This window comes from Ambystoma mexicanum, chromosome 10 (assembly GCF_040938575.1).
Source record: "Ambystoma mexicanum isolate Mex_15411 chromosome 10, UKY_AmexF1_1, whole genome shotgun sequence".
NCBI classification, from domain to species: domain Eukaryota; kingdom Metazoa; phylum Chordata; class Amphibia; order Caudata; family Ambystomatidae; genus Ambystoma; species Ambystoma mexicanum.
The window spans coordinates 1,532,936,841-1,532,964,190 of record NC_090932.1 but is presented as its reverse complement, the minus strand read 5'-3'; the positions used below and the strand labels follow the sequence as shown (position 1 = coordinate 1,532,964,190).

Genomic DNA, 27,350 nt, shown 5'->3' with positions numbered 1-27,350 from the left:
CGCCGCACTAGTCAAAATGATGACCCTCCCCAGACTATTATATGTCCTCCAGAATGCCCCATTCCCCATCCCTCGAGAAACCTTCGCACTCATTGACAAGAACCTGTGCACACTGCTATGGGGTGGGAAACAATCCAGGATCGCCCTTAACACGCTCCAGAGATCAGTATGGGAGGGAGGCATCGGTTTACCCTGCATACGCACTTATTACCTGGCCACACAGATAGGGGTGGTGAATGACTGGATGCACGCAGACCGCACACCCGTATCGAACTGGAGACCATGGCCCCGTTAACACCACTGCAAATCCTCTACGCCACGATCAACTCCCAGCGCTGCCCAAAATGACCCACCACATCTGGCGCGCCTGGCGGGACGTGCACAAGCTAATCGGCTGGAAAGGACAGCCAACATTGACACAACCCATATGGCACAATGCGCTCCTCCCGGAAATAGTGAAAATGGGCTCCTTTGATCACTGGCAAGCAAAGGGAATACACACACTAGCACATGTGATACAAGGGGGGCACATCCTGGGTTTTGAAACTATGCGAGAACAATTCGACCTTGCACTCATGGACCGGTTTCGGCATGCGCAACTGACGCCACCCAATTCCCTGACATGACGATCGTACTCACCTGCTCTCCCATTGAGACCAATGTTCTCCCGCAGCGCATCTCCTCTAAGGTCACGTCCACTCTCTATCAGGCCCTTAACTCATTCGGGGCGGCACAGCTTGACGGGCTCAAAGCAAAGTGGGAAAGGGACGTAGGGCCCCTGGAACCTGAAGATTGGGTGGAGGCATTAATGTCCCCCAGAGAAATTGGCATAGAATCCAAGCTCGGACTAATACAGTTGAGGATCCTCCATCGCTCATACCACTCGCGCCGTAATGGCCAGATGGGGTGGAATAGAAGGCGGGACATGCATTCGATGCAAAAATGAACTCGCCACCTTCTACCATATGATATGGGACTGCTGGGTGATGCAGGCCTTCTAGGTGGACTGTGTTAACACAATCTCAGCCGCTCTGGCGACACCAATCGGGGAGGGAAGTAGATCTGTCTAAATATGAGAAATTGTTTCTGGCAATTGCATTGGGGGCAGGCAAAAGACTTATTGCAGCCAATTGGGGATCTGCCGACCCACTGAGCCTAAACCGTTGGAGCAACGAACTGGACAGGTGCGCAGCCTCAGAGCGCCGGATTTATAACGCACGGGGCTGCCCCCGTAAATTTGGAAAAGTATGGGGTAAATGGCTAGATGCTCACTGAGACCTGCGGGTGGGGGTACATTGGTAGTACTGTTAGCATTGTTTGCCGGCCTCGTCCTATTGATGTCCTACGGCCCTTGATCCAGGGGGCCCATGCTAGTTGTTATTATTGCCATGTTGCCTTCATCCTATGTATACCGATGATTCATGTCTCATTCATGTTTGTTCCTTTATGTTGTGTTGTTCAAACTCAATAAACAGAGTTATAAAAAAAAAAGAAATAACATTGCGGACTCGCTCAGCATGGAGCTGCGTTCTTGCCATGAGTGGGATCTTTACTATAACAAAGTTCGTACTGCTTTAAATTGAACCTATTGAGATTTGTATTAAAGTTATTTCTCAGAGCGTACCATTACGATATCACACATTTTAGGGTTCTCTTAAAGCAATCGAGGCAGCCTCAAGTTTGTGAAAGGATTCTTTAAGTATTTATTTCACAAGAAAAAATATGCACGAATATTTTGTAAAAAAGTATGCATAAATAGTTTGTAAACAGTGAGAGATATAATACAAAAAACAAATAAATATGATAACATGTGAATTCAAAATTAGTGAAAAAACGAACTGCAATAGAAAATTGTCAATTACTTAGAACAAAAGAAAAATACTGAAGGAAACTAGACACATAGACTGCCAATAGCGGAAAGTGACCTAATAATAAGCCCACATACATGATTTTGTGGCTTAGTGAAGGGCCACTATAGAGTTTATTTTCATCAAAGAAAGGCAGAGTCTGAATTTGTTCTGTTTCCTGTATTTCGTTGACAGGTCTGCCTACGTGTAAGTGTCAAAAAAATAGTGCTAGAACTACAAAAAGTTCAACTTGACATCATTAAACCACGTTTCGGCGAGGGTGTCACCTGTCTGGCCATGAATTCCATAGCATAGTAAAAGTTGCCTTCCTCAGGGTGAGATACCTCACAACAACTGGACCCTGTGGGGAAGCAGACACAAAGAAAAATAAATAAATAAATAATGTGAAAAGGACAATCCCCTTTCTTGGAGACTACCCAGATTGCTCTGAGAGAGTTAAGGTAAAATACCCATTGGCAACATGAATTACCTAAATTGGTTGGCTGTGGATGATTAGAAAGACAGGCGCATTGTGGGCAGGGAAGCCCAGTATTAGGCGTCTGGAAGAGTGGAACCGGGGCAATCCACGGAGTAGCTACATCAAGACAGAGGTCGCATTGGAGAACACACTCTCTAGAAGTGAAGAAAATAGTCATGAGAGGCGGGACTGTTGCTGTGTGATACAATACGATTAATTGCACATGAAAGCTACCTTCTAGGGAAATGCTTGCAAGAAGGCATTTGGTGAGATCTGTTCCAGATAATGCCGTTCAACATAGCATGTTGGAAGAGTTCCTGAGGTGTATGTACTCGCATCAAAGAGTAGACCTAAAAGGGGGTTTAAGTGTATATACATGATCAGGATTGGAAATTAATGGAAGAACTGAGTACTTCAAAGTGAAAAATTATGTGAAAATATATATAAAAGAGCCTACCTCAATTGGGGTAGAGAAGAAAACCATCCAAATGGTCGTTTTTGTACTGGGTACGAGTGGTGAGGTGCTGGCTTACCACCTACAAGTATTCTGGGCGGAGGCGTGGGGTGCTGCCTCTATAAAGTGAAATAAAGGCAAAAAATTGCTAAATGAACCTGCGCAGCTTTTGTTTTATGCAGCGCGATTAGTGGTAAAGAAATAATAAACAGTCTTCATCTGCGTGCACAGTACGAGACTGACTGTGGTGTGTTTTCAAGTCTTACCTTGGAGAGACTCGAGCTAACGTCTTGTCGATGGCTCCTTATCGCACTGACCTGCGGAAACTCTGAATTGTGCGTGTACGTGATGAAATAAAAGGGAACAAGGCTGCTGGTTGCAGCATGGACTTTGGTCCAAATGGCCTCATCCTATTGGAGCTAGTCCAGGGAGTGACCTGATTCGCTGAAGGCTAGCGTGCCTCCATGTCAATGTGGGGGGTTGGGCAGAAGCCCAACCCTTGAAAGAAGCTACGCAGAGGCTGCTTCTGTAATGGCAGAAAGCTGAGTCATGGTGCACTCGACTCAGCGCAAATGCTGCAGGTGGCCGCGAAAAGCACAGATGATGCAAGTGGCCACAGAAAGCAGCGTGCTTGCTGTGATGAGTACAGCGAGCGCGGCTGACTTGAAGTGAGTCAGCCGGAAAACGGGAAGACAATCCCAAGAAAGCAAAAGTAAATCGTGCCAGAGACATGGTTCAGAGGCGCTCCACGCCTTCCAAAAATGGTTGAGGGTGGACTGAAACCACCCTGTGCATGCGCACGGGCAGGGGAAAACCGCATGCTATAAAGAATAGGTAAATCACAAGTGGTGAATAACTCAACTATAAAAAGATGAAAAAATGTAAGGAGAGCACTAAGTAAATTATTAATAAATGAATGTAGGCATTATAAACACAACTAATGAATGGATAAAGAGAAAAAGTTGTAGGTTTGTTTATGAATAAGTTGAATGTAAGACTGAGATAAAAATTCCAGTCTGCAACTGGAAGATGAGATCATAAGTGGAGATGGAACCAAAGAACGAGGGGGGAGGAAAAGGTTGCTTATATTGGAAGGAAATCCTCATTGAGACCACTTGTATGAGTGGATAACCGATAGATCCATCGTGCCTCCTTTTGAAGAAGGCATTGAGATACATTTGGGGTATTTTTTACCACGTCCAGGATCCACCAAAATGTCATTGGCGGAATGCTGTAATTCCAGGTAATGACTAACAAGATGTGCAGATTCTGTCCGACACCTAATTCTAGAGCGATGCGCCGAGATTCTAATATGGACTGGTCGAGAGGTCTGTCCAACATAATGGAGCCCGCAGGGACATTGAATGCAATACACTGCCTGTTTAGTTTTGCAGTTTGTCATGGTGGAAAGAGTCCAGGTTTTTTGCCCTATTTTAAACTCCTTGAGTTTTTTGGTAAATTGGCAAACAGAACAAGATCCACACGGGAAGTGGCCAACGGTAGTTCTAAGGTCCCAAAGACCAAGTCTAGGTGAATCTTTCTTGAGAGAGGAATGGACAAGTTTGTCACGGATGTTGTGGGCCCTTTTAAAAGCAAATCGTGGTAACGGTGCTTCGGGCAGACTGAGTTTGACAATTGGCCAGTATTTGGGAATCAGTTTTTTAATCTCAAAGGTTTGTGGCCCATGAGTTAGTGCATACGTCATTTTGGTGCTGTCAGTGTCAGATTTTGAATCAGGATACTGTTTAGGTGTAAGCAGAATGTCCCGGTCTGTAAAGCGTGCCCTTTTGAACGCCTGAGTGATCAATCTTTTGGGATAGCCTCTTTCTTTTAGACGACTGCTTAGTTTGTCTGATTGTTCATAGAAATTCCGCAGGTTCGAACAGTTCCTCCGTATGCGGAGGAACTGTCCGTATGGCAAATTATCCCGGAGATGCCGTGGGTGATTGCTAGAGTAATGTAATAAGGTATTGCGGACAATAGTTTTCCGTTATAGAGAACAAATCAATTTTCCTGATTCCTCTTTGACGACTAAGTCTAAAAAAACTATTTGCATAGTACTAGATTCCATTGTGAATTTAATGTTTGGATGCACATTATTCAACCATACGAAAAAAAGTTCTAGGTCAGGTTTAGATCCAGTCCAGATGAAAATAATATCGTCAATGTACCTTTTCCATTTCGTTATGTACTGACGAAAAGGATTGTTGTGAGATAGGATATATAAAGATTCAAATTTGAACATGAAGAGTATTGCTAAACTAGGCGCAAAAGCTGCCCCCATTGCCGTACCCTTTGTTTGTAAATAAAATTGACTGTTAAATTCAAAATAGTTCTTGTTTAGGGCTATAGTCATGAGTTCCAAAATAAAATTATGCGGAACTCGGTCCTGGGTATCGTACTACAGGAGGACTTCTTGCATGCACTCAATAGCCTGATCCTGCGTTATGCTAGTGTATAGCGATTGAATATGCATTGTGACCAGCATTTGGGTTGTTCCATCAAAGTCAAGGTTTTCAAAAATCGTGATGGTATGGGTCGTGTCTCTAAGGTAGGTTTCTGTTTTTACTGTAATGGGTTTCAAGAATTTGTCAATAAATTTACACAAGGGTTCTAATATCGAACCGCAACCGGAGACAATTGGTCTCCCCGGTGGGTTTTCCAAATTCTTGTGTATTTTTGGAAGTGCATACATCGTTGGAATGCGATTTTGGCTTGTAATGAGAAATTTTGATTCTTTTTCTGTAATCCATTTCCGGTCGAGAGCAAATTGTACTGCGCTCTCAATTTCATTTCTGATGTCACATGTGGGATCTTTTCTGAGTTTTTTGTAGCTGTCCTGATCTTGTAATAGATCATCCATCATAGCTACATATTGTGTTTTGGACATCACAACAATGCCACCCCCTTATCAGCAGGTTTAATAACGATAGAGGGATTTTTGGATAATTCAATCAACGCTTGTTTTTCTAGTCTGGAAAGATTATGTCTAATAGGCTTGTACTTAGCTTTAAGTTTGTCAAGGTCACGAAAGATGCATTTTTCAAATGTCAAAATATCTTTCGTGATTTCGTTATCTTGTGGTTTAAAGGTTGAGGGAACTCGTAACCCTGTGTCTAATTCTGGCTCATTCTCACCAAGTTCATTAAAAAAGACTTTGAGGCGCACTGTTCTCAAGAACCGGCAAATCTCTAGTTCTGTTTCAAACCAATCTGTTTGTTGTGAGGGTACAAATGAAAGCCCTTTTGAAAGAACTCTGATCTGGATGGTGTTAATTCAATTTTGGCTAGATAAAAAATCGGTATGTCTGTTTGGTTATTTGTTCAGGCGGCGCCGTCCCCAAAATTGGCGCCGTGGTTGTTAAGGGGGGGAACCAAGGCTGTCCCCAGAACGGGCCTCCTGGCCCGCCTCTGCCTAAAAAAGGTTGAGGTGGTAAATATGGTTGGGGTGGTAAAAAAAAAAAAAATTCCAAACGGTGGTTGTTGTGGCTGATTCTCTTTTGCTTGATCGTCTGAGCTACTACTGCTCGAATTTGAGAAAGATACCCAACGGCGTCTGCCTTTGTTCCTAGTTTGCGATGTAGCCTGTTTTTTGGCAGCGTCAATGTATTCGTCAGTGATATATGGAAAGATTTTGTCTACTTTAAATTCCTGAATATCAAACTGTAATTTGTTTTTTTTTACTAAGGGTGGTTAATTTGAAGTCTTCAAAGATTTTGTTTTTTTTGTAATTGTTCATGGGCATTGGAAATAGCTGTATTTTCCCCAAAAAGTTTTTCTTCCTTTTCTAGCTCTTTCTGTACTTCGGCTCCTAATCTCTGAGCGGTTGTGATTGTTAGGACCATAAGGTCCCTGCTGCATTTAATGGCAATATGACTGAAAGTGGTCGTATATTCCTTGTCCGTCAAGAATAGGCAGGGTTCATTGCGGACAATAAGACCTGCCGGGATAGTGTCTGCTCTTAAATATTCTCGAAGAAAATGTCCATGCAGTTCTGTCCTGAAATTCTTGAGTTTCAGTATATCATCACAACATGTTGATTGGGCCACACCAGCATTGGATCCTGATTGGTCAAATGGTGATGGGCCTTTTATGATTTCTGCGGTTTGTTCAAGTGAATAACTGAAGGTTTGTGCTTCTGCCGTTCCGTGTTAACCAATGAGACCCTGAAAGAGATGCAGGTCCCGTAAGACTACACCCGGAAATCACTCTCCACAGCAGAAAGTGAAGGAAAATAATCCAGCCACTGAGAAAGCCACAAATGAAGTGAGTTCTCAGGAATTCTCATTTTTTCGAGAGGACTATAAAGCAAATTTCCCAAGCAAAATGAGTGGGATCTTTGCCAGGACCAGGTGGACCTTCTTTCCGACAAATAGGGCCAACCCCAGATCGATCTCTTCGTAGCAGCGGCAAACTCCAAGTGCCAGAAGTTCGCCAGCAGGTTCCCTCAGCCGAGGAGTATGGGGGACACATCCTTGTTCCAGTGGGAGGGACTATTCCTGTACGCTTTTCCTCCGTTTACTCTTAATATGTGTGATCGGCACACTCAGCTTGGGTATGACAAATCTGTTACCCGGACCTGCTGCCTCTGTCTGTGGCCCTGTCCCCGGACGTTCTCACCAGAGAGGGAGTAGCGATTCTGCACCACAACCCTGAGTCACTGAACCTGAATGCATGGCACCTACAGCCCTAGAGTCTGGAAGTTATGCTTCCCTGCGGAATGTAAGGACTTTCTGGCCAGGGCCAGAGCCTAGTCATTGAAGTGCTATGGCCATAAATGCAAGCGCTTTTCTGTGTGGTGCCGGGCTCAGATGATTACCCCTCTGCGTGTCGCAGCCCCGCAATGTCTACCATACTTCTCCAGCATGGGGTCTGGCATGGATTCACATGCTCATGAATATTCCCCGTCGTCAGGCTGGGAATCCTCGGTAAAGAAAAAACCAGTATCAGTTTCGTTTCTGATCTGTCATTCGTAGTAATAACCAATCACTGGTCTCTGCGTCATACTGACCACAGCCAATGACTGCCCTCTACCTAAGCACCGCCTCTGGCAGCCATCTTCAGATTTTTACCGCACGTTCATGTGTTGGGATCCTCGTGCTATTGCTCTCGAGCGTTAGTGCTATTTTTTCACGTTTTTTTCTCAAAAACTTCGTTTTTTCGGTCAAAAGAGCCTCAAGCTCCACCGACTCTCCATCCGATCAACGGGGACCCGTTTCGGATTCGTCTGCGCCCCTCAAGGGTGAAGATTTCGTCGAGCTACGCTTTGGAGGACTCCAGAAGTTTCTCAGGCCCGGCCATGGCCCAGGAGAAGGGAAGCTCGACGCCCGGAAAGCTGTTCAGGGTCTGCCCTGGATGCCAGCTGCAGAACGTCTTCAAGGAGGACGAACACTCTTTTTGTCTTTACTGCCTACATGAGGACAAGACGCACGTGGAGAAGGACTGTGCGTTTTGCGGCAACATGTCTGAGCGGACCATGAAGGACCGCCATCAACGTCTCGCCAACTGGCTAGAAGGGAAGAGCCCGTCCGGCGAGAAGAAGAGGAAGAAATCCGAGCGGTCTTCTAAGACCTTTGAGGACGCCCCGGCGACGGGGGTCCAACATAAGGCCAAGCACCGCGAGTCCGCTGGCACCGGGAGCGCCGAACGGTCGGGCTCTACGGGCGCCAGGCAGGGAGCACCCTCCCCGGCACCATCAACCACGAGCCAACGCTCTGGGTCGGGTAAGAGGAAGGCCGAGCACCCGGCGAAGCTCCTGGAGAGGCCCCGGTCGAGCTCGAAGGCGGAGGGGGAGCGAGGCAGTGTCCCCCCCCTCAAGGATAAGGCGGTGAGCGCACCTAATGTGGTGAAGGCCTTCATCCATCCGGCCAAGCCCTCTATCGAAATTGTCGCGGCGGCCCTGGCTCAGCCTGTGGAGGCTACACCAGTGGTGGCGACCTCGGGGCTCAGTCTCCCTGCCACCTCGGAGGGAGTCCTCTTTTGTGCCCATCGATAGGACCCCCGTGAAATCCCCCGTGGGGAAGAAAAAGGGGGGGCAGGGCGTTGTCGTAGATTCGGCCTCAACCTCGGAGGAGGAGCTGGTCGAGGTCTTAAGCCACGGCCTCGGCGTGGAAGAAGACCGGCCCGTCGGGATGGATCCCGACGTAGGTGACGACGACATCGTCGAGGGTACCGCCGGGGCCCCTGATCGCCCGTCGGATTCCCCTCTGCCAGCGCCGCGAGACAACTCGGCGGCCATTTTGTTGGCTATACAGTCCTTATGCTCTGAGATAAGGACGAGACTACCGTTGCCGACGGAACCTCTCCCGTCGGGGGACCCAGAACTGGGACCTATTGGTGTTCCCCCTACCAAGAAAAGAAGGATCCACCCTCCACCTCCTTTTCAGCCGTCGCGCCCCTTCCAGCCCTCCTCCCCGTCCACCCGAGGGGATGATACGGGGACTGACACGGCAGCGACGGGTACGGACGACGAGGTATACGACGAGGATGTACCGTCGTCGCCTCCCACCAGGGCTTCTCCGCCCGACGAGATTGGATCGTTCCACTCAATGATCGCCAGGGCATCGGAGCTTTTCCAACTCTGCCCTGAGGAGAAGAAGGAAGGTTTCCTTTATCAGCGGCGCGAGGCCAAGAGGAAGACGGTCCTCGCGGTGCCTCTATTGGACGACATTTGGGATGAGGGCCTCACCCTCCTCAAGAACCCGTCCACGACGCCAGCTAGAAGAGACCGGTACGAGAAAAAGTACCGGGTCCCGGACACGGCCCCCCTGTGCCTCCGGGCGCAGCCTACCCCGGACTCCGTCGTCTCCGCGGCGGCCAGGAAAAAAGCTGGGGGGGTGCGGCCTCCACATCGACTTCCCCACCGGACGGCGAGGGAAAGAAATTGGACGCTATGGGACGCAGAGTCATCTCGTCTGCAGCGACGACTATTAAAGCTGCCAACGCCTTGGCTATCGTGGCCCGATACGACAGGGAGCTCTGGTACAAACTGGCTCCCCTGCTGGACTTCTTGCCGGACGACAAGAGGGCAGAGGCCCTGGAGATCCTGCAGGAAGGTGAGGTGGCTTCGGACCACGCCATTACCGTTGCGACGGACATCGCCGACACTGGGTTCCGCCAGTTGGGCAACGGCGTTTGCCTTAGGCGGCGTGGATGGCTCAAGGCTACGGACTTCCGTCAAGACGTTCAGACCAGAGTCCTGGACATGCCCTTCGATGGGAACAACCTGTTTGGGAAAACGGTGGACGATTCCCTTCAGGCCATTAAAGCGGACACCGAGACGGCCCGGGCCCTTGGAGTTCTGCAACAACGACGGACGCCCTTTCGGAGCAGCGGAGGCAAGGGCGCCTCCAAAGGTTCCGGCGGCGGTTTCTCCTCCTACCGTCAAGCGGCCCGCTCGTCATCTCAGGAGGCCTACAGAGGACGAGGCAAGCCTGGCGGACCCCGCCGTCGTCGCCAAGGACAAGGCGCTAAAGCCTCGTCGAAGCAGGATTGAACCGGCCAGGGGGTCGGGCCCCCACCGAAGCACCCCGGTGGGAGGCCGGCTGGCGAGCTTCGTCAGCGTGTGGGAGTCCATCTCCACCGACCGTTGGGTGCTGGATGCCTTGGCCCGGGGCCACGCGCTCGAGTTTCAAAGGAAGTGTCCGCGCGTCCCCCCCGTGGCCAGGAAAGAACTTCACGTCCCTCAACTTCTCCGGGAGGTGAAGGCGATGCTCAAGAAGGGCGCCATCAAACTCGTCCCAAAGAGGCTTCGGGGCTCCGGAGTCTACTCAAGATACTTCCTCGTGAAGAAGAAGACGGGGGGATGACGCCCCATCCTGGACCTGCGACGTCTGAACAAGTTCATCAAGGCGCAAAAGTTCCGGATGGTCACCCTCCAGCACGTCCTGGGTCAGCTGGAGGAAGGAGACTTCCTGTCGTCGTTGGATTTGGAGGATGCCTACTTCCATATTCCCATCTTGAAGGGGCACCGAAAATTCCTCAGGTTTGTGGTCCAAGGGCGGCATTACCAGTTCAAAGCCCTCCCCTTTGGTCTACGGTCGGCACCCAGGGTGTTCACCAAGTGCCTCGCACCGGTGGCGGCTCAGCTGCGCCGCGAAGGGATCCACGTCTACCCCTACCTGGACGACTGGCTCATCCGAGCCAAGACAAGGGAGCTCGCCGTGGTCCAGACCGTCCAACTTCTCGCGGACCTGGGATTCTCCGTGAACTACGCCAAATCCCACCTGGTACCCGCGCAAAACACTCTGTTTCTGGGAGCGAGGCTCAACACAGTGTCCCTTCGGGCCTCCCCGTCGGAGGAGAGGACCAGGACCATCCTGGGCAAGGTGCAGCGGATGTTGGTGGCCGACGCGGCAAAGGTGAGGTCCATCAAGTCCCTCCTCGGAATGATGTCTTCCTGCATCTACCTCATTCCCATGTGCAGGCTCCGGATGCGCCCGTTGCAGGAGTTCCTGGACGCGCGCTGGATCCAAACGACGGGCAACTTCGAGGAAAGGATCACACTCGACGAGAGTTTCCGACGAGCGATCCGGTGGTGGGGCACCCGCGCGCATCTGACGGCGGGCATGGACTTCCAGACCCCAGCCCACCAGGAGACAGTGACCACGGATGCCTCCCTGGAAGGGTGGGGAGCGCACACCGAAAATCTGCACGCAAGGGGCCTTTGGCTCCCGACGGAGAAATCCTTACATATCAACGTCCTGGAGCTCCGTGCAGTGTTTTGGGCCCTCAGGTCCTTCCTTCCGTCCCTCAAGGGCAAGGTGGTGAGGATCTTCACCGACAACACCACCACCATGTTTTACATCAGAAAACAGGGCGGAACCAGGTCCCCAGCACTGTCCAAGGAGGCGCAGGACCTGTGGCATTGGGCAGTCGCCCAGGGGATGTTTCTGGTGCCGTTTCATCTGGCAGGGATAAAAAACACCATCGCCGACTCACTCAGCAGGGAGCTGCGCCCGTGCCACGAGTGGGAACTACGGCAGGATCTAGTGGATCGCCTCTTCCGACGGTGGGGCACACCCCAGATCGACCTGTTCGCGACGGCGACGAACTCCAAGTGCCGGAGGTTCGCCAGCAGGTTTCCCCAGGCAAGGAGCATGGGCGATGCTTTCTCGTTCCCCTGGGAGGGCCTGTTCCTCTACGCGTTCCCTCCTTTGCCACTGCTAATCCGGCTCGTCAACCAGCTCAAGAGGTCACGGTGCAGGATGATCCTCGTCGCACCTGCGTGGCCGAGGCAGATATGGTTCCCGGACCTTCTGGACTTGTCAGCGTCCCCGCCAATCGAGCTGCCGGTGGACGCGGATCTGCTCTCCAGGGAAGGAGGCGCCATCCTCCACCACGACCCGAAATCGCTGAACTTGCAGGCCTGGCTCCTGCAGCGCTAGAGTTTGGAGGATACGACATACCGGCCGACTGCAGAGAGGTTCTTGCAAAGGCCAGGGCGTCCTCGACTCTTAAATGCTACGGTCACAAATGGAGAACGCACAGAAGATTAACCCTCTACGGATTACGGCTCCCCAAGTTCTGCCGTACCTGCTGACGCTGGCCAAAGCTGGACTGGCACACGCGTCCATCAAGATTCATCTTGCTGCGATCTCCCGATACACCAGAACCACGGGACGGACGTCCTTGTGGTCTCATCGTCTGGTGAAAGAGTTCATGAAGGGACTGTTCAGATCGTTCCCGCCGGTGAAGGCTCCGGCCCCGGCGTGGGAGCTCAACGTGGTGCTGACCAAGCTCATGGGACCTCCGTTCTAGCCTCTGCACTCGGCCCCGTTGAAGTTTCTGTCGTGGAAAACAGCGTTTCTTGTGGCCATCACCTCCGCACGACGGGTGGGAGAGATCCAGGCCCTTTCCTGCAAGGCCCCGTACTTGACTTTTCACGACACGAGGGTAGTGCTCAGGACGCACCCCTCCTTCATGCCCAAGGTACCGTCGGACTTCCATCTCAACGAACCCTTGGTGTTGCCTGTGTTCTTCCCGTCGCCTTTGTCGCCGGCTGAGAGGACTTTGCACTCGCTGGATGTGGCTAGAGCGCTGAAGTTCTACGTGGACCGCACGAAGTGTTTTCGGAAGACGTCACAACTCTTTGTGAACTTTGGACCTGTCAATCAGGGGAAGGCTCTCTCGAAGGCTTCCATTTCCAGATGGCTCTCCGGCTGTATCATGTACTGTCATCGGTTGGCAAACCGACCGCAGCCCGGCCGTCCGAGAGCCCATTCCACCAGAGCGATCGCAGCTACCACGGCGTTCCTTTCTGGTGTGCCCCTGCTGGACATATGCAGGGCTGCTACGTGGAGGTCGACGCACACCTTCACGAAGTTCTACTGCGTCGATCGGGATTCCAGGGAGGAGTCCAGGTTCGGCCAAGCAGTGCTGCGCAACCTGTTCGCCTGAGGTGAGCCTGGTGAGGAGGGAAGATGCTTAATGTTGAGTTTGATGCAATGCTTAATGTTGAGCCTTTGCCACCTCCCGTGGTTGTGCATGTGTGTACTGCTATGTATTCTTTATTCATGAGCATGTGAATCCATGCCAGACCCCATGCTGGAGAAGGAACAAGTTACTTACCTGTAACTGTTGTTCTCCAGCATGGGTCTGGCATGGATTCACATGCGAACCCTCCCGCCTACCCTTCTGCGGCTCTTCACTTGGTCATACTGCCACTTCACGTGCTTCCAAATCTGAAGATGGCTGCCAGAGGCGGTGCTTAGGTAGAGGGCAGTCATTGGCTGTGGTCAGTATGACGCAGAGACCAGTGATTGGTTATTACTACGAAAGACAGATCAGAAACTAAACTGATACTGGTTTTTTCTTTACCGAGGATTCCCAGCCTGACGACGGGGAATATTCATGAGCATGTGAATCCATGCCAGACCCATGCTGGAGAACAACAGTTACAGGTAAGTAACTTGTTCCTTGCTTTCCTTGGCCAAGGCTAGACTGGCTCACGCCTCTATCGAGGTGAATCTCGCCTCCATATCCTGTTACACCAGGTCCCCGGCTAGGCCTTTTCTGTGGTCGCACAGGCTAGTCGAGGAGTTCCTCAAGGGGCTCTTCGGGACTTTTCTGCCGGTAAAGGCTCCTGCCCCGGCTTGGGAGCTTGATGTAGTCCTAACCAAGCTCATGGGAGCGTCCTTTTAGCCAATGCATCAAGCCACGCTCAAGTTTCTCTCATGGAAGGACTGCCTTCCTCGTGGCTATCACCTGGGCAAGGCCCTGTCTTGCAAGCAGCCTTTCTTTTTTTTTTTTTTTTTTTTTTTTTTTTTTTCTTCTTCTTCTCCATGCTTCAAGGAATGGGTACGGCCGAAGGCACCGTCAGAATTCCACCTCAATGAACCTTTGGTGTTATCTATTTTCTTCCCAAACCCATCATTGCCAGCGGAGAGGGCCTGGCATTTGCTGGACATTGCTCATGCCTTAAAGTTCTACATGGCACGTATGACGAATTTTCGGAAGACCATTCAGTTGTTTGTCAATTGTGGACCTGTAAATCTTGGAAAAGCCTTATGGAAGGCTTCCATCTCCAGGTGGCTCTCCGGCTGCATTATGCACTGTCATCGACTGGCTAGCAGGCCTCTACCAGGCTGGCCCACTCCACCAGAGCCATCCCAGCAGCGACAGCGTCTCTCTGGTGTGCCCATGCTCGACATCTGCAGGGCTGCTACGTGGAGATCCACTCACATCTTCACACGGTTATACTGCATCGACAGGCATTTCAGGGGGGAGTCCTGAGTCAGGCAAGTGGTGCTAAGCAACCTGTTTGAGGTGAGTCTGTTCCAGAAGTGAGTGTTTATTGCTTCGGTTGAGCCATGCCACCACCTGTGGTTGTGTATATGTACTGCTGTATAATCGTTATTCGTGAGCATGTGAATCCATGCCAGACCCATGCTGGCGAAAAGTTTACAGGTAAGTAATTTAAACCTTCTCCTTAAGCCCTTCACCAGAAGGTTGTAGTAATATCTCAACAATGACAAAACTAAATGACACTCGCCTCTTTCATATTCAATCCAGCTTTGCCATACCTCCCACTGCTTTCATCACAAACTTTCCATTAGGGGATTAGGAGTCAATAAGTTGGGTAATAACATGCTCATCATTGCTGAGGTGACCTCACATTGGGGCCATGCTTTAGGCAGCATGCCAGGGATTTATGCTCTGTGTTCACATGGTATCTCTGACACTTCTCATTGAAGGTAATTTTCTTGTTTGCAGGGAGACAATGCTGCAGGCCCTGCGATTTGTTACTCAGGGAGCTGGTGCCAAGATGGATGCAACAATCCGGAAAAGCATTGTTGCTGCACTGCTAGGAATGCTTGGACATGATGAGGTAGGATCCGATTGCGTTGTCTTCCCATTGATGGGCCTTTGTGTAAAAGGCACTCAAAGCATAGCAGTAATTGTTGGTGTATTATCTGCAGTTTTTCTTTGTTGCTAAAATGTTACTTAAATGTTGGTTTTGTTCTTGTTAGGATGCAACCCGCATGGCTTCCGCAGGTTCTCTTGGGGAGCTGTGTGCATACCTTGCAGAAGATGAACTAAATACTGTACTTCAGCAACACCTTCTTGGTACGAGTCGCTTTTTTCAGATTGTTTGTTAACAAGTCTAGAGATAATCTTCCTATTGCTAGGTTGTTGCAGTTGTTTATTGCCATTTTAAGTTACCAGAATGTTGGACTATGCGGTGGACAGTGTGCAGGGATATTAAAGTGCTGCTGCTGCTTATTGCTCTTTGCTAGATTTAATTTTAGTGTTAAATTACAAAGTCTTGTTAGCAGGATTCTTCTGGTCCCAGGATTAGAAGTCAATGTTAATTGCCCACATATATTCAACCCCTAACTCATCAAGTGGTAGCAGTGGGTGAATGATCAAGACTAACTCGCCAGAGCACAGTGTGGGGTAGATAAAAATACAAGTTAACATAGTTGTGAAGTTATATACTAATGTTGAAATAGATATATTTTAAATATACTTTATATACAATAGAATTGGATAAGAATAAATGTGGGGCTACAATAACACGTGTATATTCAAAGCTCTCTGGTTTCCTTATCATGGAATTTGTTATTTTTGAGCATGCAGTGCAACATCCTTGAGGCCACTTTGTCATCAAGAACCTAACATGAATCGAATAAAGAAAATATACACACACTCGTGCATGCTACACACGAGGAACATAACAGTTACGTAGTTATTACATGTTGAATTTAGAAGTTGCAGGACCGTAGCGTTTGGAGGTGCAACATACACTACACACCCATAGTATTTTGAAGCATTCATTCACTTATTCATGATGTTAAGAAAGATGCTACTTTCCCTCCAGCTTCTTGTCTGTCCTGGAACTATGGCTGAACTTTGAGGTAAGTAAAAGCTTTTTACCTTCATTTAGCTGCTCAGGTCATTAATTCAGGGTTCACTTTCAAGTCCCTAGGGCTACCACTGCAGAGAGTCTGTCTCCATGTCATGTTCTCCTGTTTTTTTCTCGTAACATGTTAAGATGGATTCCTGAAATTAGCCATCGGGGATGAATTTTGGAGGCCACACTATTATGGTGAACTGTGAAGGAAGTGAGAGGTCAACCAAACCCAATCATGGTAGAGTAGCAGAGCAGCAAGGCTTCATTTTAGGGAGGATGTGGGAGTGGTCTATGGCTACAATGACTCCACACAGAGCAGCACCAGAAATTCCACTTAGATAGGCATGTATACAATCATTAGTTTACACAATAAGCAAGTAAAACCTCTAGTCAAATATTGTCACATCAACGGTTCTAAAACCGATATTTCTCCAGCATGGGGTCTGGCGTGGATTCACATGCTCATGAATAATCCCAGTCAGGCTGGGAATCCTCAGTAAAAGAAAAAACAGTTTCACTTTAGCTTGAAAACTGTATTTCCCCTTTAAACCAATCACTGTCTGGGTCAATGGCAGTCCTCTTCCTAAGCTCCACCACAGATGTTTACTGCACCCTTCAGTGTTGGGAGTCCTCTTGTTGCTCTCTGAGCTATTTTTCATATTTACATTTTTTTCATCAAATTTTGGAAACGTTTCTGAACGATTTTGTCTCATTGTTCGACTGTTGTTGGGTAAGAATTTGTAGAGTCCAACGTGGGACTTTACAAGACTTATCTCTTGGTATTCGGTAACCCACCTTTTAATATAAGCCTGTACTACAGAAGTTGGTAGAGTGACTGAGCAGCCAGGCTTATCTTATGAGGGGTAATGTGAGCTGTAGAGCTGTACAATAAAATCAGTAATTACAGGTATCCAAGTAAACTCTTACACACTTAGTTATAGTATAAATGTTTATTTATATATACACAAGGATAATTGGACAATCTTTAAAAAGCAGCAACTGGGGGGCGTGGCCAGCAGCCATCTGATGAGGACGTGAGCCCGTGCTGCTCCCGCGCCACTGGCCGTATCCTGCACAAAAATATTTCCGTGCTGAACCCTGAAATACTCCAGCGGTGTGAGAGACTTTCCTGCACCGAATCGCGGTGATCCGATGCAAATCCGCAAGGGGAGTTACAGGAACCGTAACAAGTACGCCGCCCAAGATGGCCGCCATAATTGCGACCGCGCACTAGCTGACGGTCCGAGAGGGAAACAACGATTTCCTGCGGCGTGGGCTCGCACCAGGAACCGCTCTGGCGGGCTCTGCAGCCAATATCCTGATCACGGCGGCGGGGCAGCGATCGCAGGTGCAGCTCACCCGCCGCGAGATCGTGCCGTGCTGACGGCTGCGAGGTGAGCACCTCTGCCTGCGCGGACACCCTTTCGGTCTGGGGACCCGGAGCGGGCCCGGAGTGGGACGCTTGGCGTGGCGGTGTTGGAGCCGCCGGGTGGCGTCCGGCCCCTGCGGACCGCTCCCCCGCACAGCCGAGGGGGAGCGCAAGCGAGCCCCGCGGCTGGGTGCGCTGCGGACCAGCGGATGAGGACACATGGCGCACCGGCGGGTGCTCCGACTAGCGTAGAGCGCCCGCACCGTGCCCCCTGCAGCCGGAGATGCAGACCCGCTACTCGAGACCTGGAACATCCGGCAATGTGGTAAAGAGTGGGGAAGGTGGGATAGAGGGTGCTGGTGACCCGCCCCCAATTCCCCCACAAACGAAGGCCCTCCACCCAGGGCCACAGTCTCTACCGGCGCCTGCTGACAACCTGGGCTATAAACTTCTTCTCACTTCTGGGGCATAACAGGCGATCCCACATTGTTAAGAACAAGTGCCCCAGCACTGACAACGGGGGAGAAGTCGTAAATCCCTACTGGAACTCTGAAAGCGACAAGGGAGGAAGTGAATGAACTCCTCAATCCACCAGATCTAACTCACAACAAGCCCACCAGACCCCATTGAACACCATCCTTCCCTTTAGATGGACCATCCAGCGGAGCACGACGCGGACTGGTGTCAGACCCGGTTTCGCCCAGCCTGCGACACGCTGCCACAGCGGCGTGCTGCCCAGTTCGTGTGGCTGCTACCAAGGGACAGAACCACAGGGCCCCGGTGGGCGCTATAAAGCTGTGACCGATTCGCAATTCACAAATACGCGCACCGACACCGTCTAGACCTTCGGGCAGTGTATCAGAGCTGCTGAATGTGTGGCTAATGGACATTGTTTGGACAAGTGAACTGTAAAGTTAGCACAAATATAAATAGCTGCTGGTCGCAGCGTGCCCGGCGCCACTGCAACCACCATCAGTAACTCACCAATAGCGCCTATTCCCAACGCCTGGCGGCCCCCCCTCCGGGACCAGACATCAGCATTCTACACCAGTACCCTAACAAGCAGAAAAATGGGTAGGGATAAGCTCAGGAAAACCTCTACACAGAGCAGGATCGATCAATATGCAGCCATACCAGCACCCCGCTCACCAGAGATGCCACCACCGGTCGACCCAGATCATGTGGACAATATATCTCCAACCTCTCCGTATTAAATGGGATTACCCTCCCTACCCTAACGGACGCACAGAGGGAACTACTGGAGGCAACCATTACTGAAGTATGAAATGGGTGCAGTTTTGGTCAGAATGACAAGGTTACTAAATTTAGGAGCACCACAAAGTTCTCGCTCCCTACGCCAATCTACCCACGGAATACAATCAGGCCAGTGGCCGAACAGCCACCCGCCCCACGAACTAAGACTAAGACTAAAACTAAGAACTCTGCGTTGGCACCACAGGAAGGTGCTGTAAAGTTCACGGAGAGCCACCCCGGGTGGCCGTTGGCTGAAGTTCATGTGCCACTGAGAGTGGCTTAGTTAGGTTTACTTGTTCTGTTTAAATTTCGGGTGACAGATACTCCAGGTTGGGTGAGAGTATAGGGAGGGGGGTCAGGTAACACTATATACTACCGAGGCAGTAGATGCCTCCAGGGGAACGAGGGACGGAGTTTGGGGGGGAGGGGGAGTTTTTGTTTTTGGTTTTGTTTTTATCTCTGTTCATGTATGGTCCGACAACACTAAACACTCACCCCTACGAATCCGCACCACACAGCGAGACAACAGACTGGGTTTCTTCCCGGAGCCCTACATGCACCGCCCAACAGTAACCAGCCCCCCACCCAGATGACAAGAGCTGGATCTGATACAAAATCACGTCTCCTGACATGGAATGTCAATGGGTTGGGTAGTGGGATAAAACGCAGATTGTTCACCCAAGCGTTAAACAGGCAAGCACCGGATGTGGCACTGCTCACAGAAACACATCTGGCGGGCACCACATGCAACCTATTTAAACGTGGAAACTATCGCACAGCACTGCACTCAGGTTTTACTTCAGGCTCAAGAGGGGTCCTCCTATTGATCCACAAGAAGCTACCTCTCACACTTTCTAGTGTGTCACAGGACACAGGAGGCAAATACGTGCACATGACAGGAACCCTATGGAATCAAACCATAACAATACTAGCCATTTACGCACCACCCACGTTGTTGCCAAATCTCATAGAAGAGATAACTCCCCTGATAGTGTGTCTGAGGAATCCTGCATTAATTCTCGTGGCGATTTTAATGATGTATGAACCTGGGAATGGACCGCACACACCTAAGGGGCAGGAATCCAGACACTCGCACAAGGCTGGCTACCTTCATAGCAGCACTGGGGCTGAAAGAGGTATGGCGCAACCTTCACCCCAAGAGTCGAGAATACTCATTCCACTCGGGCGTCCATGCATCCCTCTCTAGACTTGACTACTTCTTCGTACCAACCATAGAGGTGCACAGAGTACTTAACGCCACTCTACTCCCGCGTGGCATCTCTGATCATTTGCCCCTATTAATAGAATTGTCAACGACAAGGCCAATCCCTCCACCTTCATGGCGCCTTAACAATTATTACTTAGGCTTCCCAGAGCTTGTAGAACGCATTCAAGAAACTACAACCAATTACTTTGAACTAAACGCAGGGTCAATTGATAACCCAGGAATGTTATGGGAAGCGTATAAGCCGGTGTTGCGGGGAGAGATTATTTCCTGGACAACGGCGCACAAAAAAGCTCAAGTACAAAAAGTAAAAGAGGCTGAAGAACAGGTGGAACATGCAGAACGCGCACATCTGGCGCGAGACCTGCCTGAAACTAATCGAGCATTGGTCATTGCCCAAAAAAAAAACAATGCACAATGTAGCCCTAGACAACGCTAAACAGGCACACAGTACGATGCGCGCCAGATTATGAGACTGGAGATAAGGCGGGTAAAATATTAGCCTGGCTGGAGCAGAGAGATGAAGGGCATAAGCAGGTCAGGATGATTAAACCCGATAACACGGAACCGCTGTGGACAGATCAGGATATTGCAGAAGGATTTGCAGCTTACTATGCGACACTCTATGGATCACCGGATGCCCCTACCAACCTCTCCGTATTAAATGGGATTACCCTCCCTACCCTAACGGACGCACAGAGGGAACTACTGGAGGCAACCATTACTGAAGAGGAGCTAGGGTTGGCCATGTCACAACTACACCCTGGGAAAACACCGGGGCCGAACGGCTTCCCGGTGGAGACATGGAAAGGGATAGAACAAAGCGCGATACTTCCACATCTCCTGCAGATGTACACACATTCGAGGGAGCAGGGACAGCTCCCCCCAGACCTACGGAGAGCCACCATAATAGTGATCCCCAAACCAGATAGGCCCCCAGAGAAATGTAGTTCGTACAGGCCGATCTCGTTAATCAACACTGAAACCAAGATCCTAGCGGAAGCATTAGCAAATCAACTGCAGAAAGTTATCCTGTCACTGATACATCCAGACCATTGCGGCTTTATGCCCCAGAGGTCTACGCGTATGAATATACACAGACTGCACGCTGCACTCGAAAAATCCTCCCTCCTGCAGGGTCCCTTAGCGTTATTAACAATAGACTTCGAGAAAGCCCTCGACTCGGTGCGCTGGCTAGCACTGTGGGAAATAATGCGTCGAATGGGTTTCGGCGACCAATTCCTGGGATGGGTGCAGCTGCTATACAAGTCCCCAGAGGCCATGACCAGAGTAAATGGGTGGCTCTCGCAGCCATTTAGATTGGGCAAGGGGACACGACAGGACTGCCCCTTGTCTGCAATGCTTTTTGCACTTGCCATAGAGCCATTGGCGATTCTGATAAGAGAATCACAAACGTGGAAGGGTTTCTGGTGGACAGATGATTGGGAGGATACGGTCTCATTATATGCAGATGACCTGCTCCGGTATCTATCAGACCCCATAACCTCTTGCCCAACAGTAATATGCTTACTGAATGAATACGAATCTTTTAGTGGTTTAAGGGTAAACTGGTCGAAATCCATAATGTTTCCAGTGAAAGATAGGTAGCATAGGGATACAGAATTGCCCCTTCCATGTAGAAGTTAACCAATTTCGATACCTCGGGGTTCAGATAACAACAAACTTAAACGATTACGTAGAGAAAAATCTCCATTCAATCATAAACCGCTTTGCAGAGGACGTCAAACATTGTAACGCCCTTCTACTGATCCTGCTGGGGAGAGCAGCAGTATTTAAAATGATGGCACTGCCTAGATTCCTGTACATCCTCCAAAATGCTGGTGCTTCGTGATGTCTTCTGGGCCCTAAAGTAGTTCCTGCCGTTGCTGAGGGGAAAGGTGGTGAGGATCTTCACAGACAAGTCCACCACCATGTTGTACATCTGGAAATGGGGTGAGAGGCGCACTCCGGCTCTCTCCAGGGAGGCCCAGGATCTGTGGTACTGGGCTATTCATCAGGACACGTTATCTCCCTTTTCACCTGGCAGGCACCAACATCATCGCAGAATCTCTCAGCAGGGAGCTACATTCTTGCCACAAGTGGGAGCTTCGCCATGACCAAGTGGATATTCTTTTCCACGAGTGGAGTTCAACCCAAGATTAACCTTTTCGCAACGGCGACAAACTCCCAAGTGTCTGGTTCGCCAGCAGGTTCCCGCAGCCGAGGAGCATGGGGAATGCCTTCTCGTTCCCTTGGGAGGGACTCTTTCTATATGCTTTTCCACCGTTCCCTCTCCAGCTACAAGTGATCAACACACTGTGTCACTGCTGGCTGATACTCGCCGCTCCAGCGTGACAGCAACAAATCTGATACCCAGACCTGTTACATCTGTCGACGGCTCTGTCCATTAGGCTTCCACTACTGCACGATCTTCTCACCAGGGAGGGAGGGAGGAGAAATTCTACACCACGACCCAGCATCGCTGAACCTCCGGGCCTGGCTCCTGCAGCCCTACAATTTGGACATTCTTCCTTACCAGCAGAATGTAAAGACATCCTGGCCAAGGCCAGAGCCTCTTCAACACGGACATGCTATGGCCATAAGTGGAAACGGTTCTCTGTATGGTGCCGGCCCAGAAGATTACTACTCCTGCATGTCACAGCCCCACTGCCTCTACCATGCCTGCTTTCCCTGGCCAAGGCTGGACTGGCTCAAGTCTCTATCAAGGTACACCTGGCCGCCATTTCCCGTTACACCAGGACACCAGAAAGGGTTTACCTGTGGTTGCAAAGGCTCGTCAAGGAGTTTCTCAACGGTCTCTTCAGGACTTTTCCGTCGATGAAGGCTCCTGCCCCAGTTTAGGAACTCATCTTCTGATGCTTGTTAATCTGCTTAGAATCACATGCTGTGCATATAGTCCGACATCCAGTGGTAACCGCAGAATATTGCATCTTGTATTTCGGGGACCGAAAGGGAACGTCGGCATAGGCGTGTCTGTAACACTATCCCTATCGTGACGTGTAGTGTACCCAAAATCCCTCACGCGCCGAGGTCCCTCAGATTGTTTTTTTCCGCCCAGATAACTGGTCGCCCTATAGCGGAGCTCTTACAAAAGAGACATTGTTTATCTTATACCGACTTGTCGGTTATTCCCCGTTAAGTCACTTCGGTCACAAGAACATCCTCGGCGAAGACTGCCAGGGATTTGTCTACGGCTGTGGATTTCAGCGCCTAAGATCCGGCAGCTGGATTTTCCTCATGGTCGGGCCTTCTGGTCGACCGGTACAGTAGGGAGAGTGGGGTCGGGGTGGCCATATTGTCGGTATGTCTTTCCTCCTTTCCCCTCTTTACCCTTTTGGTCTTGTCATATTTCCCTTTAGTTATGGAAAGGACTCCTTTTAGATTCTTCCCTAAGTGTAGGGTCAGATATCCTTGGAAGGACGAACACGGGACGTGCAACGCCTGTCTCCCCCTAGAGCATGGCGAAAAGTGGTGTGCGGCTTGCAAACTCCTTCGGCATAAGACCCTTAAGGAGCGCCGTGAAAAGCAGTGGGCCGCATACAGTATGTCGCAGGTGGAACCCCCACACCCGCTGAGTGACAGGGGCACCTTGGATGACCAAACATCCGTTGTGGATGTTATAGACCTTGAGGCGGACATTTCTAAGTCTGCGACGCCCGTCCTCATCCCTTTAAGGCTTGACTCTGGTCTCGCTACAGGGACAACACCCGGCAACAGGGGCGTACAAACGCATCACAGTAAGAAGACGTCCCCTACACCGTTTTTGATATCTTCGTCGAAAAAGGTGAAAGCGCCAACAGGGCTGCCATAAATTTCGACTGGTCCTCGGATCGCTCAGATCCAAAGCCTTCCCCGCATCCACAGCAGTGTCATGCGACTGGGAAACCAAAATTAAGTAAGGGCGCTACTCTTAAAACTTCACACGTCGAAGTGTGGAAATCCTACGCTGCGACAGTCCCGAAGGCCGCGGTAGGCCCAAAAACTACGACTAGACCTCTACCTGAGAAACCAACAGCTAGGCCCTTTAGTGCCGCGGAAGGTAATACACCTACCGATAGACCATTGGAGCACCTGTCTCACGCCGATTCAGCGAAGACAGCATCGAAAGAATTACGGCGGTGGTGCGTTTTACCCCGGTTCCGCCTGAAGTCATGGGACAAGCCGCTTAAAAATCTTCATATGCGGTTTGGGATCCCGATTCTTACGATACGTATGAAGATAGTCAAGAGCCTCTTTCCGATACCCTAAGAGACTCTTTTCAGCGCCGTAGGACGAAAAACGAAGTTTTTCCACCCGTAGGCCCATCTGGGTCCTCTAAATGCACTAGAGAGAAATTCGAAGGATGTGTGGATCGGCTGGAGAAGATTATCAGTTTTTCTGATCATCCATCCCCAAAAAGGTCTCGGGTAGAGCCTAACCTCCATTTTCCTACTTATTTTCAAGAAGATCAGTCTTCTGTCCCCGTCCAGCAGGAAGACATTGTCCACATGGACACATATAGGGACATTTATAATGAAGAGGAAGCTTCATTTCTGCAGAATTATGAAGAGGAACAGCAGGGTACCACAGACAACTGGGAAGAAACCCAGCAGGAAGGAACAGACCCATGGACACAGCAAGATCAGGACACTGATGTTTTGTGCCTAGATTCTCCTCCGTCCACTCTGGCTCGCCAGGCCTCACCTGTAGATGACCAAATGGCCTTCAACTCCATGTTGAAAAAAGCAGCTGAACACTTTCAAATCTCCACTCAAGAGGCTGTGGCTGAGCAGGATTTTGTAGAGGATATCCTTAAGGAAAAGCCTCCATCTAGCCAAGCCATCCCCCTCCTTAATTCTATCAAGAGAAGGTAGGCCCCCTCATTGGTATCACCAGCTCAAACTCGGGCAGTGAACCCAAGAGTGGAAAAACTATTTCGCTGTTCCCCTTCCGACCCTCTATACATCAGAGGGCACGCCATCCCAGATTCATTGGTAGTGACTACCACCCGGAAAAGGGCAGGAGTACCCCTTGCCAAGGGGGAAGCACCTCCAGACAAAGAATCCAAAAGACTCTATGCTCTAGGCAAACGAGTCACTTCGGCTGCCGCATACACTACGCAGATTGCTATTAATACCACACTATTGGCAAGCTATGCTGCCGTTCAGTGGAACCTGCTCCAGGAAAGCCTCCAAGAGGTTCCTGAACTCGCTTAATCCAAGCTTCTCTCAATTGTAATCGAGGGAAGACAAGTTAACCAGTATGTGATCAAAAACACCTTGGACACTGCAGAAACAGCAGGCAGGTCTCTGGCCCAAGGGACCCTACTTAAAAGACATGCTTGGCTGCGTACTTCAGGTTTTAAACCGGAAACACAAGCCTCCCTGACCAATAAGCCCATTGAGGAATATAACCTCTTCGGGAAAGCGGTGGATGAGGCCTTGGAAACCGCTAAGAAAGAGCATGAGACTCTTAAGTCTCTGCAACAGATCACACAGAAACCTCCCCCCCACAGAGGTAATAACTCTCGGCAGTCCTTTCGAGGGCAAGCCTGTGCTGGTCAAAACTATGGCACGGGGAACTTTAACACAGGGCAAACTTCGTGAAGCCCCGCATACTACCCTTCAAGGGGTCAGAAACGCGGCAGAGGTAGAGGCCCCAATCCCAGAGGAGCCACAGCCTGTGGTCAGAAATGACCACCAGATACAGGTCCCCTCCCATGTCACCCCAGTCGGGGGGCGATTAACATCTTTCCTCATGGAATGGGAGGGGATAACTTCAGACCAGTGGGTCATAAAGACGGTCGCCCACGGGTACTGGGTGGAATTCGCCCGACCTCCACAATTCAGACCACCGCGCTCACGGCGCCTTTCACCGGACCATCTGGAGATCCTAAATCAAGAGGTAGAAGCACTGCTGGGAAAGGACACAATAGAAGCCGTCCCTATTCTTCAGGTAAACGAGGGTATTTATTCAGTGTACTTCCTTGTAGCCAAAAAAGACCTCACCATGCGCCCTGTTCTAGACCTGCGCCCAGCGAACAAGTTCATAAAACCCCAGAAGTTTTGCATGGTAACACTACAGGAGGTGATCCCATTGCTGAAACAGGGGGACTACATGGCAACATTGGACATGAAAGATGCATACTTTCATATTTCAATGTTGCCGGCGCACAGGAAATATCTAGGGTTCATGATGGAGGACAGGCATAACCAATTCAAGGTACTCCCCTTCGGCATTGCCTCAGCACCAAGGGTGTTCACCAAAGTCCTGGCAGTGGCTGCAGCACACCTGTGCAGACTGTCGGTCCCAGTTTACCCTTACCTCGACGACTGGCTCATCACGGGGGACTCATTCGACACGTGTTTTTCGAACACCCAAAAAACAGTAGATCTTCTCTTCAGTCTGGGTTTCTCAATCAACAAAAAGAAATCCAGTCTAGTCCCCAGTCAAACAAAACAATTTCTGGGAGCTCTAATTCGGACGGAAGACGGTCTCGTCTTCCCCTCCAACGAGAAGGTTCAGAACATGCTTTTTCAGATCCCTCTATGTGGCCAGTCGGGAGGTGACGGTGCGCAAGGCCATGCGCTTGCTAGGAATGATGGCGTCATGCATATACTTGGTTCCCCATGCGCGGCTGCGCATGCGTCCCATGCAAGAGTGGCTCAACAGCCAGTGGTGTCAGGCCAGCGGAGAATGGGAAGATCTGGTAGTTGTCTCGCCGGCCCTCGTTCTCTCTCTGCAGTGGTGGTCAAGAGAAAACCTCTTGAAGGGGAAGACCTTCACCACCCATGCCGTGGAAGCCACTCCCACGACAGACTCATTTCTCACGGGGTGGGGGGGCTCACCTGCTTCAGCAGACAGCACACGGAGTGTGGTCCCCTCAAGTAGCGGCCAACCATATAAACTTACTGGAACTACTAGCGGTATTCAAAGCATTGAAAGCCTTTCCGGTGCAATTACAAGGGAAGACAGTGCTGATCCTAACCGTCAGCACTACAGCAATGTATTACCTGAACAAACAGGGGGGCACTCACTCTCCAGGGCTATCCAAGCTGTCCCAAAACATTTGGATATGGGCTCTCAAACACAAGATGTTTTTGTTTTCCCAACATGTTCCAGGGGAACTCAATCTTCTGGCAGATGTGCTCAGCAGACATTTCCCTCTGCCCGAAGAATATGAATGGCGGCTACATGAAGACATTGTGTCCAACGTCTTCGCAGAATGGGGTTTCCCAGAGATCGACCTGTTCGCTACTTGGGAGAACGCCCAATGCCTAGACTGTGCCTCTAGGTACCCCCAGAACCGATCCAGGGGGAATGGTCTCTGGATAACATGGTCAGGGAAATTTGTCTACGCTTGCCGTCCC

The 27,350-nt window shown here is 50.2% G+C and overlaps 1 protein-coding gene across 1 annotated transcript in view; it reads left to right on the top strand.

The window, feature by feature from the left end:
* Nucleotides 1–27,350, top strand: part of GCN1 (GCN1 activator of EIF2AK4) — a 1,783,851-nt gene that overhangs the window by 1,632,969 nt on the left and 123,532 nt on the right. The window contains exons 53-54 of the mRNA XM_069619734.1: nucleotides 14,992–15,106; nucleotides 15,249–15,345. Coding sequence (XP_069475835.1) covers nucleotides 14,992–15,106; nucleotides 15,249–15,345 — 212 coding nt within the window. The remainder of the gene's footprint in view (nucleotides 1–14,991; nucleotides 15,107–15,248; nucleotides 15,346–27,350) is intronic.